General features: G+C 50.8%; 1 protein-coding gene across 1 annotated transcript in view; it reads right to left on the minus strand.

Moving 5' to 3' along the window:
• The window catches only part of LOC140413836 (F-box only protein 39-like), a 55,650-nt gene that overhangs the window by 28,700 nt on the left and 11,581 nt on the right, over positions 1 to 15,369 (minus strand). The window contains exons 2-3 of the mRNA XM_072500935.1: positions 11,486 to 11,953; positions 3,098 to 3,670 (exon numbers count right to left, since the gene is read on the minus strand). Of these exons, the coding sequence (XP_072357036.1) occupies positions 3,098 to 3,670; positions 11,486 to 11,932 (1,020 nt within the window). The 5' untranslated portion in view covers positions 11,933 to 11,953. The remainder of the gene's footprint in view (positions 1 to 3,097; positions 3,671 to 11,485; positions 11,954 to 15,369) is intronic.

Genomic DNA, 15,369 nt, shown 5'->3' on the forward strand with positions numbered 1-15,369 from the left:
CAGGAAAGATGGCGGAGGCTAGATGGCTGGGAGGCTGGGTGGGGCCACGTCCTTCACAGCAGAGAAGATGACGGAGGTGAAGGCCGGGGAGTTTGATAAGCAGTTTGCCAAACACATGGAGGTGATGTGGAAAGAGATGATGGCCACGATGAAGGAGCTGGTGGAGGAGGCTCACAGTCTGGCTGACTGACACATGGTGGAAGCCACATTCCGGTGCCTGTTTGGGTACACAGAGGGAGAATTCAGAATGGCCAATTCACCTAACAGCAGAGCTGACCTGCCTAGTTTGAACCTGAAATACAAAATTAGCAGTTAACAATTAACTGTTTTCTGCTGCATTCTCTATGGCGATGCCTCGACCAATCAGTGTCCACCTGTCAACCAATCAGCAGTCTTCACATGCCATATAAATTGTTGTTTCCTTTGCAGTCAGTTTATCTTGCCTAACTGTCCTAATAATTGCAAGACGGAAAGATTTGATAGTGTGTACATTTAATAGTACACTTGAAACATGAATCTTTTCTCTCCCATATTTATCTGCTTCTTCTAGATAACCGTGAATTTTCTTTTGATTTCCAGCATTTACAGGGGTTTATTTTGCCACTACATTTGCGCATTACGGGGTGAGTGAACTATTCAATTCCCAGGTTCAACATTGCAATTTCTGCACATTAACATGAAAGATAATTGTATATTGTGGTAAGGGAGGGAAGGGGTTTGGAGTAATAGCAATGTTTCCGTTTGAACAACCAGCAGTGACCCAGGAATAACCACAGGGGACAAAGCTGTACATTCTCACAGTAATAAAATGCCTCGGTCTTGGATTGGATTGGATTTGTTTATTGTCACGTGTATCGAGATACAGTGAAAAGTATTTTTCTGCGAGCAGCTCAAACAGATCATTAAGTACATGAAAATAAAATAAAAAGAAAATACATAATAGGGCAACACAAGGTACAAAATGTAAATACAAAGGCACCGGCATCGGGTGAAGCATACAGGGGTGTAGTGTTAATCAGGTCAGTCCACAAGAGGGTCATTTAGGAGTCTGGTAACAGCGGGAAAGAAGCTGTTTTTGAATCTGTTCGTGCGTGTTCTCAGATTTTTGTATCTCCTGCCCGATGGAAGAAGTTGGACGAGTAAGCCTGCGCTCTCCTTTGAGAGCTGACTGGTGGTTATTTAACCTGAGGGTCACCACCACTCAGGCAAGACCTTCATGAATAACCTCAATCGATACAGGAATTGAACCCACGTTCTGCATCACAAGCAAACCATCCAGCCAATTGAGCTAAGTAGCTGTGCAGGTAAAGCTGATTCTAATCCTAAGTGGTCATCTAAATGAAGATTGTTAGGGAAAATGCACTGAGATATCGAAGAGCATAATAAATACGTTTTGCTACTGTGCTATTTAAATATTAGAGGTTAGGTCTTGGCTGGTACTCCATTCAATCCCCCACAGGGATGTTTCTCATATCTAACCTTCCTCAAGTGGATTCAACAATGGCTTAATTTATGATTGATCTGTTTTCTATGACTTACAGCTGCACAAAATGGGTCAACCTGTCCCAAAACCGGGGCCCTGACATTCCAAACGTTTGAAATTTGGGTTTGATCATGTATAAACTTTAATAAGCTTTTTCACTTAAGGCGGCATGGTGGGGCAGTGGTTAGCACTGCTGCTTCATGGCGCCGAGGACCTGGGTTTGATCCTGGCCCCGGATCACTGTCCCCATGCTTGTTTGGGTCTCACCCCCACAACCCAAAAAGATGTGCAGGGTAGGTGAATTGGCCACGCTAAATTGCCCCTTAATTGGGGAAAAAAAAATTTGGCACTCTAAATTAAAAGAAAAATTAGCTTTTCACTTGTAAATTAAGTTTTAGTTTAATCTAAGAATTTGGATAATAGAAAATGTAATAAACCACTCCAAAAAATAGATTGTCTGCAATAGAATGAACTTTGCATTCTGTCTTTTGCTTTTGCCAATTTTTCTCATCTCTAGTGATGGCATTTGTCTCGTTGCTGGGCATCTTCTGACACCTTATCGAGTGGACATTCTTCTGGTGTATGCTATAAAAGGAGTGTCTGTGAGCAACCTGGCTGTGAAGGGTGTCACAGCTGAGCATGTTTCAGTTGATGTTCAATATAACTCTTTTGACACAGTGCTTTGTCATTCAGACCACTGTAGTTCTCAGGCAACTTATCGCAAGATTCAGAAGGAGCATGAATAGGCCACTCGCCCCCTCGAGCCTGCTTCCTCCATTCGATAAGATCGTGGCTGATCTGATTATGGCCTCAACTCTCATTCTCACCTACCCCCGGTGACCTTTGACTCCCTTGTTCATCAATAATCTATCTACCTCTGCCTTAAAAATATTCAGTGGCCCTGCCTCCACCACTATCCGGGGAAGAGAGTTCCAAAGATTCATGACCTCTGAGAGAAAAAAATACTTCTCATCAATTTTTCTCAACTGAATAAAATCACCAATTGTTTACTGAGTTTTTTGGTGTTGTGTGAAAAGAATCAGCAAGCTCTTTTACGTGCCTGTGACCGTAAGACATAGGAGCAGAAGTAGGCCATTTGACCCATCGGGTCTACTACCATTCAATGAGATGATGACTAATCTGATGTGATATTCCTCAACTCCACTTTCCCCCCTTATCACCATAACCCTGAATCCCTTACTGATTAGAAACTTGTCTACCTCAGCTTTGAACACACTTAACAACCCAGCGGCTAAAGCCCTCTGCAGTAAAGAATTCCACAGATTCACTACCCTCTGAGAGAAGAAATTCCTCCTCATCTCTGCCTTAAACGGGCAACGCCTTACTCTGAGATTATGCCCTCTGGTCCTAGACTCTCCCATAGGAGGAATCTTCTCTGCATCTACCTTGTCAATCTCCCTGAGAATCCTAACTGTCTCAATAAGGTCGCCTCTCATTCTTGTAAACTCCAATGAGTACAGACCCAATCTACTCAACCTCTCCTCATAAGAAAATCCCTCCATAACCGGGATCAACCTGGTGTTAGTGACCTGAGTACTTTGAACTTGCAATATTGAAATTGTACTGACCTGCCTTTGAACATACATCTCTTACCTGTAACGTATTCTTATAGTGTGGAATTAGATCAGTCAGAGTAGGTTTCATAGTCCAATCTGGGTCACTAAAGTAGCAGCTCCTAAAATTTAAGCTCCTCACTGGGATCTCTGGCACTAAAATCCGGGTCAGTCGATCATTTTTCATCACAAGCTCAAAATAAAAATTGACTTTCAGGTTGGTCGCACGTTTCGCGAGCTTGGACCAGGACAGCCCCCATACAACCTGGTTGTGAGGATCATGGATATGGCATTTAATATTCATGGTCCTGAGGGTCTGGCTGCAGCTTTCACACAGGGTATCCAGAAGATCATCAGAGATGCAGTTATAATTGATCGAAATATTGGTAAGGTTGCAGAAGCTGCGGATAATCTTGGGGAAGGTGGGGCTGGCATAGATGGCTAGGTGATGGCTGAAGAAATCTTCAATGTTGAGCTCAGAGATGGAACTCCTATTCCTCTGGTGGATCAGTGAGTTTAAGATGGAAAAGCCCTGTTCCATGCTGAGCCGTGCTCCTCTCAGGTTGAATGATTGAAGGTGTCTGCACTCACGACGGAGGAAAAAGTTCAAGCTCTTTAACAAAAGGAAAAAGATCAATTCTCTCATATATATAGTCACTGGATAGTACCGATTTTGAGCAATGCTGAAAAAAGAGACAATTGAAGATTTTCATCTTTTACTCCTGTGATGAATGCAGGAAAATTTTATATAAATTGTATAATGTGTCTGTTGCAATAATGTTATGAAAAAAACTTGGGTTAAGGTATACAGATTAAGGGCAACATGGCGGTGCAGTGGTTAGCACTGCTGCCTACGGCGCTGAGGACCCGGGTTCAATCCCTACCCTGGGGCACTGTCTGTGGAGTTTGCACATTCTCCCCGTGTCATGCGTGGGTTCCACCCCCACAACTCAAAGATGTGCAGGGTAGTTGGATTGGTCACGCTAAATTGCCCCGCAATTGGAAAAAAAAGTAATTGGGTACTCTAAATATATATTTTTAAATGTATACAGATTATGGGCACAATTATCCTCCCTGATGCACCCAGCAGCAATCCCGTTGCGCCAGGTGCACAGCGGAAGAGGCCCAAAATGAGTGCAAGTCACCCGAATTGCTGTGCCCGGCGGGATCTGGATCACCATCTCGCTGCAGGGGTGCCAGGTTGGCACTGCCAGTGTGCCAAGGGGCACTGCCAAGGGGTAGAGCTTGAGGGGGGCCATGCCCCTAAATGGGGGATGAAGGGGAGTATGAAGGTGGGGAATGTGATGGCCGGTATAAAGGAGGGTAATGAAGGGTGGGGGAGTGAACGAGGGGGGGGGGGCCTGAAAGGGTTACACTGAAAGCTGGGAGGCCCTCAGCAACCTCATAACAAGGTATGTTCACTTGGGGAGGGAGGGCAATGCCTTAATGCCAATGAGAATGGATGTGTGTGGGACGAGGTCACCCTCATTCCTGGGTGGTGGTGGGGGGGTCATGTGGACACTTAGTGATGGAGGAGAGGTTGCCCATCCCCGGGGTTGAGGATTGGGGGTGTTGCTCATGTCTGTGGGGGGTTGCGATGTGCATGGGTGGGGGAGCTGGGGGACCCTCAACCTCACTTTGCGATCTAGGCACCCTTTAATAATGGGAGCCCGATCTACGGGGAGCCAGTTTTGCTGACAACTTCAGTTCCTCACAGCAGAAAAAAATTACAAACGTGGGATTTGCCGGTGAGAAACTACCCAAGCTGGAAGAAAGATGACTAAGTGTGGATGAAAACCGGTCTGGATCGCACTTAAACACCCAGCGTGAATCACCCTGCCACACCCGCCTAAAATCACACTTTCAGTTTTCGGGAGAATCACACGCCATGGCCGGGATTCTCCGACCCCGCACCGGCCCGTAGAATCACCAGGGGGGCGTGAGAATCGCGTCACGCTGCCCCAAAGCCGGCTCGCTGATTTTCGGCTGCCCGCGGGATCGCCACCACGCCGGTCGGGGGCCGTTGAACGTGCCCCCTCCCCCGGGCGATTCTCCGGGCCTCAACGGGCCAAGTGCCCGCCGGGTTCAGCCGAATCCCGCCAGCGTGGGTTACGTATGGTCCAACCCGGTGGGATCTCAGAGTTCGGTCTGCGGGAGCCGTCCTAGTGGAGGGGGCAGGGGGATCAGAACCCGGGGGGGCCTCCACGGTGGCCTGACCCGCGATCGGGGCCTACCAATCAGCGGGCGGGTTAGTTCCGTGGGGGCCTATGTTCCTCCGCACCGAGCCCCTGTAGGGCTCCGCAATATTGCCCAGGGGCCGGAGCGGAGACGGGAACCCACGCACATGCGTGGCCTCGCGCCGGCCGTGGCGCGCCAGCTTTCGGGCTCCGAAGCTGCGGACACCACTCCAGTATCGTACTAGCCCCCTAGGAAGGGGTGGATACCTGCCAGTTGAGGACCGTTGACGCCGGAGTGGCTCGTGCCGCTTTTCACGCCACCATCAGAACTTGGCCGCAGGACTGGAGAATCCCGGCCCATATGTCTGCCAAAGCTGTGATTAAGGAGTTAACAGCTAGGCAGGCTGTGATGTCACTCAGGGGAGAGGCTGGGTCTGTTTTTAGTTTTGTTTTTAGCCCTGCCCTGTGTCTGTGTTTTTAGTTTCAATTTTGGACCTCTGCTATGGCTTCTGAAAAAGGTGTGTTTGTCAGACTGACTTCTGAAAGCTTCTTTCCCAAGGACTTTGTACATAAACCTGTAAGCCATTGTGTGTTAACAGTATTAATAAGAGGCATTTTACCCATGTGTGTGGATTTTGCTTAATTGAAAGTTTAGAAGTAGATGGGAAAGTAAGCTCAAAGACCTTTAATTTTTTTTCAGAGCTATTTAACTGTTAATTGAAAAGTGTTTTTTGTCCTGGGTGTTAATGGGGTTAATCCCGTGTTAATAATAAAGTTTATTTTAATATAAAAGATCCCTAGTTATCGGTGGAATCACTTCCGGAGCGAAGTATCCTTTCCTCGCAGTTTACAAATTGAAAACGTGTTGGGGTCTCGCCCAGTTTCCTAAATTAAACTGGGGTCTGGTCCGGGTCTAGGACTGAATCGCAAGAATACCAAATCTCAAAGGGAATAACAATTTATACTGCATGAGAAGCAGGTGCTGATTTATTGTGGACTAAGTCTGGTAGAGGTATTGCCATGGAAAATGCACTGAGGAACAATTAACTGCCAAGTTGGTCCATTTGAGATTTGGTTTCCTCACAAATCTGTCTCTCACTTCTGTTATATCTAAACTACAATATATGGAACGTTCAACTGAATATAGACTGTAAATCTTACACTGGTACAGCTTCTCTCATTTCCAAATTCACCATGTAATTTAATTATTTCTGTTCTGGTTATTACTCCTCTAAGAAGGTTAAGATGCTGAGTAATATCAGCATTACAAATGTTCAATTTTCACCTTGTTGTTTCTGATGAGGGACAGTGAGTGTTTTGTGTAACAGGTCGAGTACCCTTTATCTGTAAATCAGGAAACATCCAAAAACTGAGCTTTTTTTTAACTGCACGACATTTAGCAAGGGAAGTCTCATTGTTTGCACTGTTTACCTTGTGAGTTTTGCAGTGAACATGTCAAAAAGAAATGTTTGATGCACGATCAATTGCACAAAGACTAAAGCTGGGTACAACTGTGGCTCTATTACAGTCAGATGCGTGGCCTCCTGCTGCAGCTGGCGAAATGGCATATTCATACAGTTCTCCGTGGGCAGAGCCAGCAGGCAGGAGCTACCGATGAACCTGTAGTGCAGGTCCTACCTTACATCTCCTAATACAGTGGTTCACCACATTCACCCCCTGTTAAAATGAGTCCGGCGGGGGTGACGTGAAACTATATACAATTAGTGCAATTATGTACAGTGGTAGGAAAAAGAAAAGTCCATGTTAATGGTCCAGAGTCCGTCAAAGGTTCAGCTGGTCCGGTGCTTTGGTGCTTCGTTGGGAGCGGCGTAACGGTGGCGGCGAAGTCGGTGCTGGCGGTGGTGGAGGTGGCACCGATGGCGGTGGTGGCGGTTCTGATGCTGGCCAGTCATTGGGGAACTCCGGGAGCATGCCGAAGTCCTCTTCGTCCTCTTGTGCGGAAAAGGGGAGGGGGGGGTGGTCTGGTCAGGTCAATATTGGCGGCGCGGTGGGAGGGGGGGGCGCATGGGTGGGGGGGGGGGGTGTTGGGGTGGAACCAGATGGTGCCAGGTCCCTGAGTGAGACAGTATCTTGGCGGCCGTCGGGGAACTCAACGTAGGCATATTGAGGGTTAGCGTGGAGCAGGTGAACCCTGTCCACCAAGGGGTCCGCCTTGTGAAGTCGGACGTGCCTACGGAGAAGGACCGGTCCTGGAGCTGCGAGCCAAGTCGGGAGCGATACCCCAGATGTGGACTTCCTGGGGAAAGTAAAAACACGTTCATGGGGTGTGTTATTAGTGGCGGTGCACAATAGTGACCGGATCGAGTGTAAAGCGTCAGGGAGGACCTCATGCCAGCGAGAGGCTGGGAGGTTCCTGGACCGTAGGGCCAGCTGGACGGCCATCCAAACCGTCCCATTCTCCCGTTCTACTTGCCCGTTTCCCCGGGGGTTGTAGCTGGTCGTCCTGCTGGGGGCTATACCCCTGCTGAGCAGGAACTGACGCAGCTCATCGCTCATGAATAAGGATCCCCTGTCACTGTGGATGTAGACGGGGAAACCAAACAGAGTGAAGATGGTGCTGAGGGCCTTGATGACGGTGGCAGATGTCATATCGGGGCAGGGGACGGCGAAGGGGAATCTGGAGTACTCGTCAATCACACTGAGAATGTACATGTTACGGTCGGTGGAGGGGAGGGGCCCTTTGAAATCCACGCTGAGGCGTTCAAAGGGGCGGGAAGCCTTCACCAGGCGTGCACGATCTGGCCGGTAGAAGTGCGGCTTGCACTCCGCACAGATCTGGCAGTCCCTGGTGACTGTCCTTACTTCCTCGACGGAGTAGGGCAGATTGCGAGCTTTGACCAGATGGTACAATCGAGTGACCGCCGGGTGACAAAGGCTGTCGTGTAGGGCCCGGAGTTGGTCCACTTGTGCGCTGGCACATGTACCTCGGGAGAGGGCATCTGGGGGCTCGTTGAGCTTGCCGGGGCGATACAAGATCTCGTAATTATAGGTGGAGAGCTCGATTCTCCACCGCAAGATTTTATCATTTTTGATCTTGCCCCGCTGTGTGTTATTGAACATGAAGGCTACCGACCGTTGGTCCGTAAGGAGAGTGAATCTCTTGCCGGCCAGGTAATGCCTCCAATGCCGCACAGCTTCAACGATAGCTTGGGCCTCCTTTTCGACGGATGAGTGTCGAATTTCAGAGGCATGAAGGGTGCGGGAAAAGAATGCCACGGGTCTGCCTGCCTGGTTTAGGGTGGCGGCAAGGGCGACATCTGAAGCGTCGCTTTCTACTTGGTAAGGCAGTGACTTGTCCACTGCGCGCATCCTGGCGTTGGCGATGTCTGCTCTGATGCGGGCGAAAGCGTGTTGAGCCTCGGCCGCGAGGGGGAATTGGGTTGTCTGAATGAGTGGGCGGGCCTTTTCTGCATAGTTTGGGACCCACTGGGCGTAGTAGAAAAAGAACCCCAGGCAGCGTTTGAGGGCCTTGGGGCAGAGGGGGAGGGGAAGTTCCATGAGGGGGCGCATGCGGTCGGGGTCGGGCCCGAGAAGTCCATTTTGGACTATATAGCCGAGAATAGCTAACCGGGTTGTACTGAAAACATACTTCTTTTTGTTGTAGGTCAGGTTGAGAAGAGTGGCAGTGCAGATGAATTTATCGAGGTTGGCATCGTGGTCCTGCTGGTCATGGCTGCAGACGGTGACATTATGGTGACGGAAAGGTGGCCTGCAAACCGTACTGGTTGACCATTCGGTCCATCTCTCTTTGGAAGACCGAGACCCCATTTATGACACCAAAAGGGACCCTAAGGAAGTGGTAGAGGCGATCGTCCGCCTGGAAGGCCGTGTATGGCTGGTCCGACTTCCGGATGGGGAGCTGGTGGTAGGCGGATTTCAGGTCAATTGTTGAGAAGACCCGGTACTGCGCAATCTGATTGACCATATCAGATATGCGTGGGAGGGGGTACGCGTCGAGCTGCGTGTACCGATTGATGGTCTGGCTGTAGTCCACGACCATCCTGTGTTTCTCCCCAGTTTTAACCACTACCACTTGGGCTCTCCAGGGGCTGTTGCTGGCCTCGATAATACCCTCCTTAAGCAGCCGCTGGACTTCGGACCTGATGAAGGTCTTGTCCTGGGTGCTGTATCGTCTGCTCCTAGTGGCAATGGGCTTGCAATCCACAGTTAGATTGGCAAAAAGGGAGGGGGGATCGATCTTGAGGGTCGCGAGGCCGCAAACGGTAGGAGGGGGTAAGGGCCCGTCGAATTTGAGGGTGAAGCTCTGGAGGTTGCACTGGAAGTCCAGGCCCAACAGGAGTGCAGCGCAGAGATTAGGAAGGACATAGAGGCGGAAGTTACTAAATTCTACGCCCTGGACCGTGCGGGTGACTGCACAAAAATCTCGGATCGGGACGGAGTGGGATCCGGAGGCTAGGGAGGTCCTTTGATTGGCAGGGTGGACCGTGAGGGAGCAGCGCCTTACCGTATCTGGGTGAACTAAGCTTTCGGTGCTCCCAGAGTCCAGCAGGCACGAGGCCGCGTGGCCGTTGATTTTTACCGTCGTCGACGCGGTGGCCAGGTTGTGCGGGCGAGATTGGTCCAGCGTCATCGAAGCGAGCTGCGGGTAGCCATCGGATGCTTCGGGTGGCGAGCGTGTGCGGTTCCAATGTTGGGATGTCCGGAGACCCTGTGGGGGACAAGATGGCGGCGCCCATGGTGCGCACATTGCGGGGTCGAGACAAGATGGCGGCGCACATGGTGCGCACATTGCAGGTTCGGGACAAGATGGCGGCACCCATGGGGCGCACGTGGCCGAAGGGGTACAAGATGGCGGCGCCCATTGGTTGCACATGGACCCGGGAGGAGAAGATGGCGGCTCCCATTGTGCGTCTAGCGTGGGGGAGGGGGCGATAGCGGGCGCGATCGCAGCGACTGCGCGGGCCTGGCACACAGCCGCGAAGTGGCCCTTTTTACTGCAGGCTTCACAAACTGCAGTGCGGGCCGGGCAGATTTGGCGGGGCTGACCGCAGAAGTAGCAGCGGGGACCCCCAGGGTGCGCGAATCGGCGTGCGGCGCAGGCGTATTGGGAAGGCAGGGCCCCGGCTGAGGAGGTCGTCGGCGGGGTCCAGGAGGGGTAGGAAGGAGTAGAAGGGTGGGCAGCGCGGCGGGAGGGGTACGATTGCACGTTACGGGATGCGACCGTCATGGAGAGCGCCAAGGTTTTCGTCTCCGTCAGTTCGAGCGTGGCCCCTTCCAGTAATCGTTCTGGGATGCGGTCCGACGCAATCCCCGTCACGAAGGCATCGCGCATGAGCAGATTCGCGTGTCACAGTCCCGGACGAGTGGAATTAGGGCCCGCCAGAAGTCTTCGATGGACTCACCAGATAGTTGCGAGCGAGTGGCGAGTACATGCCTGGCGAAGAGCGTGTTCGCCTTCTGCGCATAGTGTTCCTTAAAGAGTTCCATTGCTTTTGTGTAATTCGTGGTGTCTTGGATTACCGGGAACACGCTGGAGCTCAGTCTGGAGTACAGGACGTTTATCTTCTGAGCCTCTGTTGGCGCAGGGTCCGCCGCGTTGATGTAGGCCTCAAAACATGCTAGCCAGTGAGTAACATTATTTCTGGCGTCGGGCGAGTGCGGATCCAGCTGCAGGCGATCGGGCTTAATTCTGATATCCATTCTGTGGAAAATCTGACTGTAATAAATTGATGCACGCTCAATTGCACAAAGACGCAGATTGGGTACAACTGTGGCTTTATTACAGTCAGATGCGTGGCCTCCTGCTGCAGCTGGCGAAATGGCAGGGCAATGGAGGTCATGCCTATTTGTACAGTCCTCCGTGGGCGGAGCCAGCCGGCAGGAGCTACCGGCGAACCTGTAGTGCAGGTCCTACCTTACATCTCCTATTACAGTGGTTCACCACAATGTGTTACAAGTACCCTGCATTTATTATTCAATGATACATCTTACTTTTTGAGTCATTTTATTTACTTTACGCTATAGCCAACCTAGGCTGAGGCTATTTGAATGTAAGTGTATATGCAGTGTCTGAAAACCGAAGTGATCGGAAATCCAAAATGGCACCTTGATCTATTCCCTCTCACGGGGCGAAGAGATGGCATGGGGGAGATTCAATCACTTAGTGTCCTCAGACTTAAAAAGACTTCCCTTGACAGGAGAATATACAACGAAATTTGAAAAATGTAAATTTAAATAATGGATAAAGCCTTTTTCTAGCAAGACAGTACCTTTAGAAATGCATTCCTAACAGATGAGCTCCACACAAGGCGATCCAACTCCAGATGTTGGATGGTGAAAGATTTCAATCTGTTGTTTTCGTTTCCTAAGCGAGCTAGGAAGCTCCTCATGGTTATTTGGAATCTCCTCGTCAGAAGGGAATTGTATGGATTCATAAACTTAATTTCGCAATTTACCAGATATCTGCCAAACTTCTTCGCGTACCAGATGGCAGATTCATACTCCGCCCGTCGGTATTTGGATGGTCTCCCGCAGAAAGTAAAAGTTCTGGATCTCCAGAGAGCTGGCGAATGCATCACGTGGTTCCAGCATTTGCACACCAGTGCTGCCCGGACCCTGTCTTGGTCTCCTAGCCACCGGAACACCTGTCTCAGGGACACCTCTGGCAGTTCACTCCAATTACCCGTATCTGTACACGGATCATGGGATATCTCCATCCCGTTCACACACGGTGAATGCTAGGATCGACAAGGATAAAAGCCCAAAATTAGATCAGTCAGAAGCAGTTGAAATGTCAATCACACGAGACAGGACAGAGATACCAATTTAAATACTTTATTGAAAGCCTCATTGTTAACCAACACATTGAGTGCCAACCAGCTAGTGTTACTTGGTAAGATTTAAAATGAAGATCTGCAACATGTTGGCCAAGGTTTTGAAGTGCCTGGAAGTAGCATTTCCGGATGGCATGTCAGTGTTCCGATGCCTTCGGAATATGCTAGAACATTCAAGGTGACTGTGGAAAGTGGGGAGTCAGGAACCTGCTTGCCTCCAATTAGGCCACACTTGGAGTATAGTGTTCAATTCTGGTCGCCACACTACCAGAAGGATGTGGAGGCTTTAGAGAGGGTGCAGAAGAGATTTACCAGAATGTTGCCTGGTCTGGAGGGCATTAGCTATGAGGAATGGTTGAATAAACTTGGTTTGTTCTCACTGGAACAACGGAGGTTGAGGGGCGACCTGATAGAGGTCTACAAAATTATGGGGGGCATAGACAGAGTGGATAGTCAGAGGCTTTTCCCCAGGGTAGAGGGGTCAATTACTAGGGGGCATAGGTTTAAGGTGCGAGGGGCAAGGTTTAGAGTAGATGTACGAGGCAAGTTTTTTACACAGAGGGTAGTGGGTGCCTGGAACTCGCTACCGGAGGAGGTGGTGGAAGCAGGGACGATAGTGACATTTAAGGCGCATCGTGACAAATACATGAATAGGATGGGAATAGAGGGATACGGACCCAGGAAGTGTAGAAGATTGTAGTTTAGTCGGGCAGCATGGTCGGCACGGGCTTGGAGGGCCGAATGGCCTGTTCCTGTGCTGTACTTTTCTTTGTTCTTTGTTCTTTGTTAAAGGCTTGTTAATTTCCTTGAGGAGCTTGTTAATGGACTGGGAGGATGAGAAGGCAGTGTCCAATTTGTAAATCAGTCTGGTGCCCATTCGTGCAAGGTTGTCAGGTTCCACATGGGCAAAGATTAATGGATTTTTTACGAAGTAGAATTTTGTAAAATAGGGGATCTTGCTCCGAATTGGACACAATACCTTCCAGTTTTTGTACATGGTGAAGCTGCTGCCTCTCCGAGGTGCTGCCTCCCCTCTCCTGAAAGGTAGCAGCAGGCACCATCATGGCTGTCTACTGCCTTTGCTGCTCTCGCTCTGCAGGCAGCCCCTGCCTCCTGGTAACTGAGGCACGATCAATTTGACTTAAAGACGAAAGTTGAATCCAAACTGAGGCTTTATTGGTATCAGATGTGTGGCCTCCCACAGCAGCTGGCGAAATGGCTGCGAGCTGGAGGACACGCATATTTATACCCCGCCTGCTGGGCGGAGCCAGCAGGCAGGGGCCACAGGCGAACCTGTAGTGCAGGTTCTACCGTACAACCTCTAATATAAGTACAACAGTGGTTTACCACATTCACCCCCTGTTAAAATTGAGTCTGGCGGGGGTGGTGGCTAACTATATACAATCATGATTTTAATATTTACAGAGCAAAACAAATGTCTCTATGCTTCCGGTGGACTGGTCAGAGGTTCAGCCGGTCCGGGGCCTTGATGGTCATTTGAGAGTGGTGACGGCGATGTTGGTGCTGACCTGGTCGAAGGTGACTCCGGGAGCGTGCCGAAATCCTCTTCATCGACAGGCGTGGGCAGGGGGAGGACGGACGGCCCTGGGGGTGGGGTGGTGTTGTGAGCGACGGGGGAGGGGAGGGTGGCGCCGGGGGCGACAGGGGATGGTGTGCGGGTGGAACCTGCTGGTGCCAGGTCCCTGAGGGAGACAGTATCCTGGCAGCCGTCGGAGAACGCCACGTAGGCGTACTGGGGGTTTGCGTGGAGAAAGTGTACTCTCTTCACCAACGGGTCCGCCTTGTGGAATCGCACATGTTTACGGAGAAGCACGGTTCCCGGAGCTGTGAGCCAAGTCGGAGCGACACCCCAGATGTGGACTTCCTGGGGAAGGCAAAAAGACGTTCATGCGGTGTATTGTTAGTGGCAGTGCAGAGTAACGAGCGAATGGAATGTAGTGCATCAAGGAGGACCTCTTGCCATCAGGAGGCCGGGAGATTTCTGGACCGTAGGGCCAGCTGGACTGCCCTCCATACCGTCCCATTCTCCCTTTCTACCTGTCCATTTCCCTGAGGGTTGTAGCTTGTCGTTCTGCTGGAGGTGATACCCCTGCTGAGCAGGAGCTGACGCAGCTCATCACTCATGAATGAGGATCCCCTGTCACTGTGGATGTAGGCGGGGAAACCAAACAGAGAGAAGATTGAATTGAGGGCTTTAATGACGGTGGCAGACGTCATGCGCGGGGCATGGGATGGCGAAGGGGAACCGGGAGTATTCATCGATCACACTGAGGAAATATGTGTGATGATCGGTGGAGGGGAGGGGGCCTTTGAAGTCCATTCTGAGGTGTTCAAAGGGGCGGGAGGCCTTCACCAGACGCGCGCGGTCCGACCGGTAGAAGTGTGGCTTACACTCCGCACAGACCTGGCAGTCCCTGGTGATTGTCCTTACTTCCTCGACGGAGTAGGGCAAATTTTGTGCCTCAATGAAGTGGTACAACCGTGTGACCCCTGGGTGACAAAGGCTGTCATGCAGAGTCCGGAGTCGGTCTACCTGTGCACATGTACCTCGGGATAGGGCATCTGGGGGCTCGTTGAGTTTGCCAGGGCGATACTTAATCTCGTAATTATAGGTGGAGAGCTCGATTCTCCACCGCAAGATTTTATCATTTTTGATCTTGCCCCGCTAGTGTGTTGTTGAACATAAAGGCTACCGATCGTTGGTCAGTGAGGAGAGTGAATCTCCTGCCGGCCAGGTAAAGCCTCCAATGCCGCCCAGCTTCAACGATAGCTTGGGCCTCTTTTTCGACGGATGAGTGCCGAATTTCAGAGTCATGAAGGGTGCAGGAAAAGAATGCCACGGGCCTTCCTGCCTGATTGAGGGTGGCGGCAAGGGCGACGTCTGATGCGTCGCTTTCTACTTGGAAGGGCAGTGTTTCATCTACAACGTGCATTGTGGCCTTGGCAATATCAGCTCTGATCCGGGCGAAGGCCTGTTGGGCCTCGGCCATCAGGGGAAACTGGGTGGACTGAATGGGTGGGCGGGCCTTGTGCGCATAGTTTGAGACCCACTGCGTGTAATATGAAAAGAACCCCAGGCAGCGTCTGAGGGCCGTGGGGCAGTAGGGGAGGGGGAGCTCCATGAGGGGGCGCATGCCGTCAGGATCGGGCCCCAGAACTCCGTTCTGGACCGCATAGCCGAGGATGACTAAGCGGTTTGTGCTGAGCACACACTTCTCCTTGTTGTAAGTGAGGTTTAGGAAAGTAGCAGTGCGGAGAAATGTAGCAAGGTTGGCGTTGTGGTCCTGCTGATCATGGCC

This window comes from Scyliorhinus torazame, chromosome 1 (assembly GCF_047496885.1).
Source record: "Scyliorhinus torazame isolate Kashiwa2021f chromosome 1, sScyTor2.1, whole genome shotgun sequence".
Classification (NCBI taxonomy): Eukaryota; Metazoa; Chordata; class Chondrichthyes; order Carcharhiniformes; family Scyliorhinidae; genus Scyliorhinus; species Scyliorhinus torazame.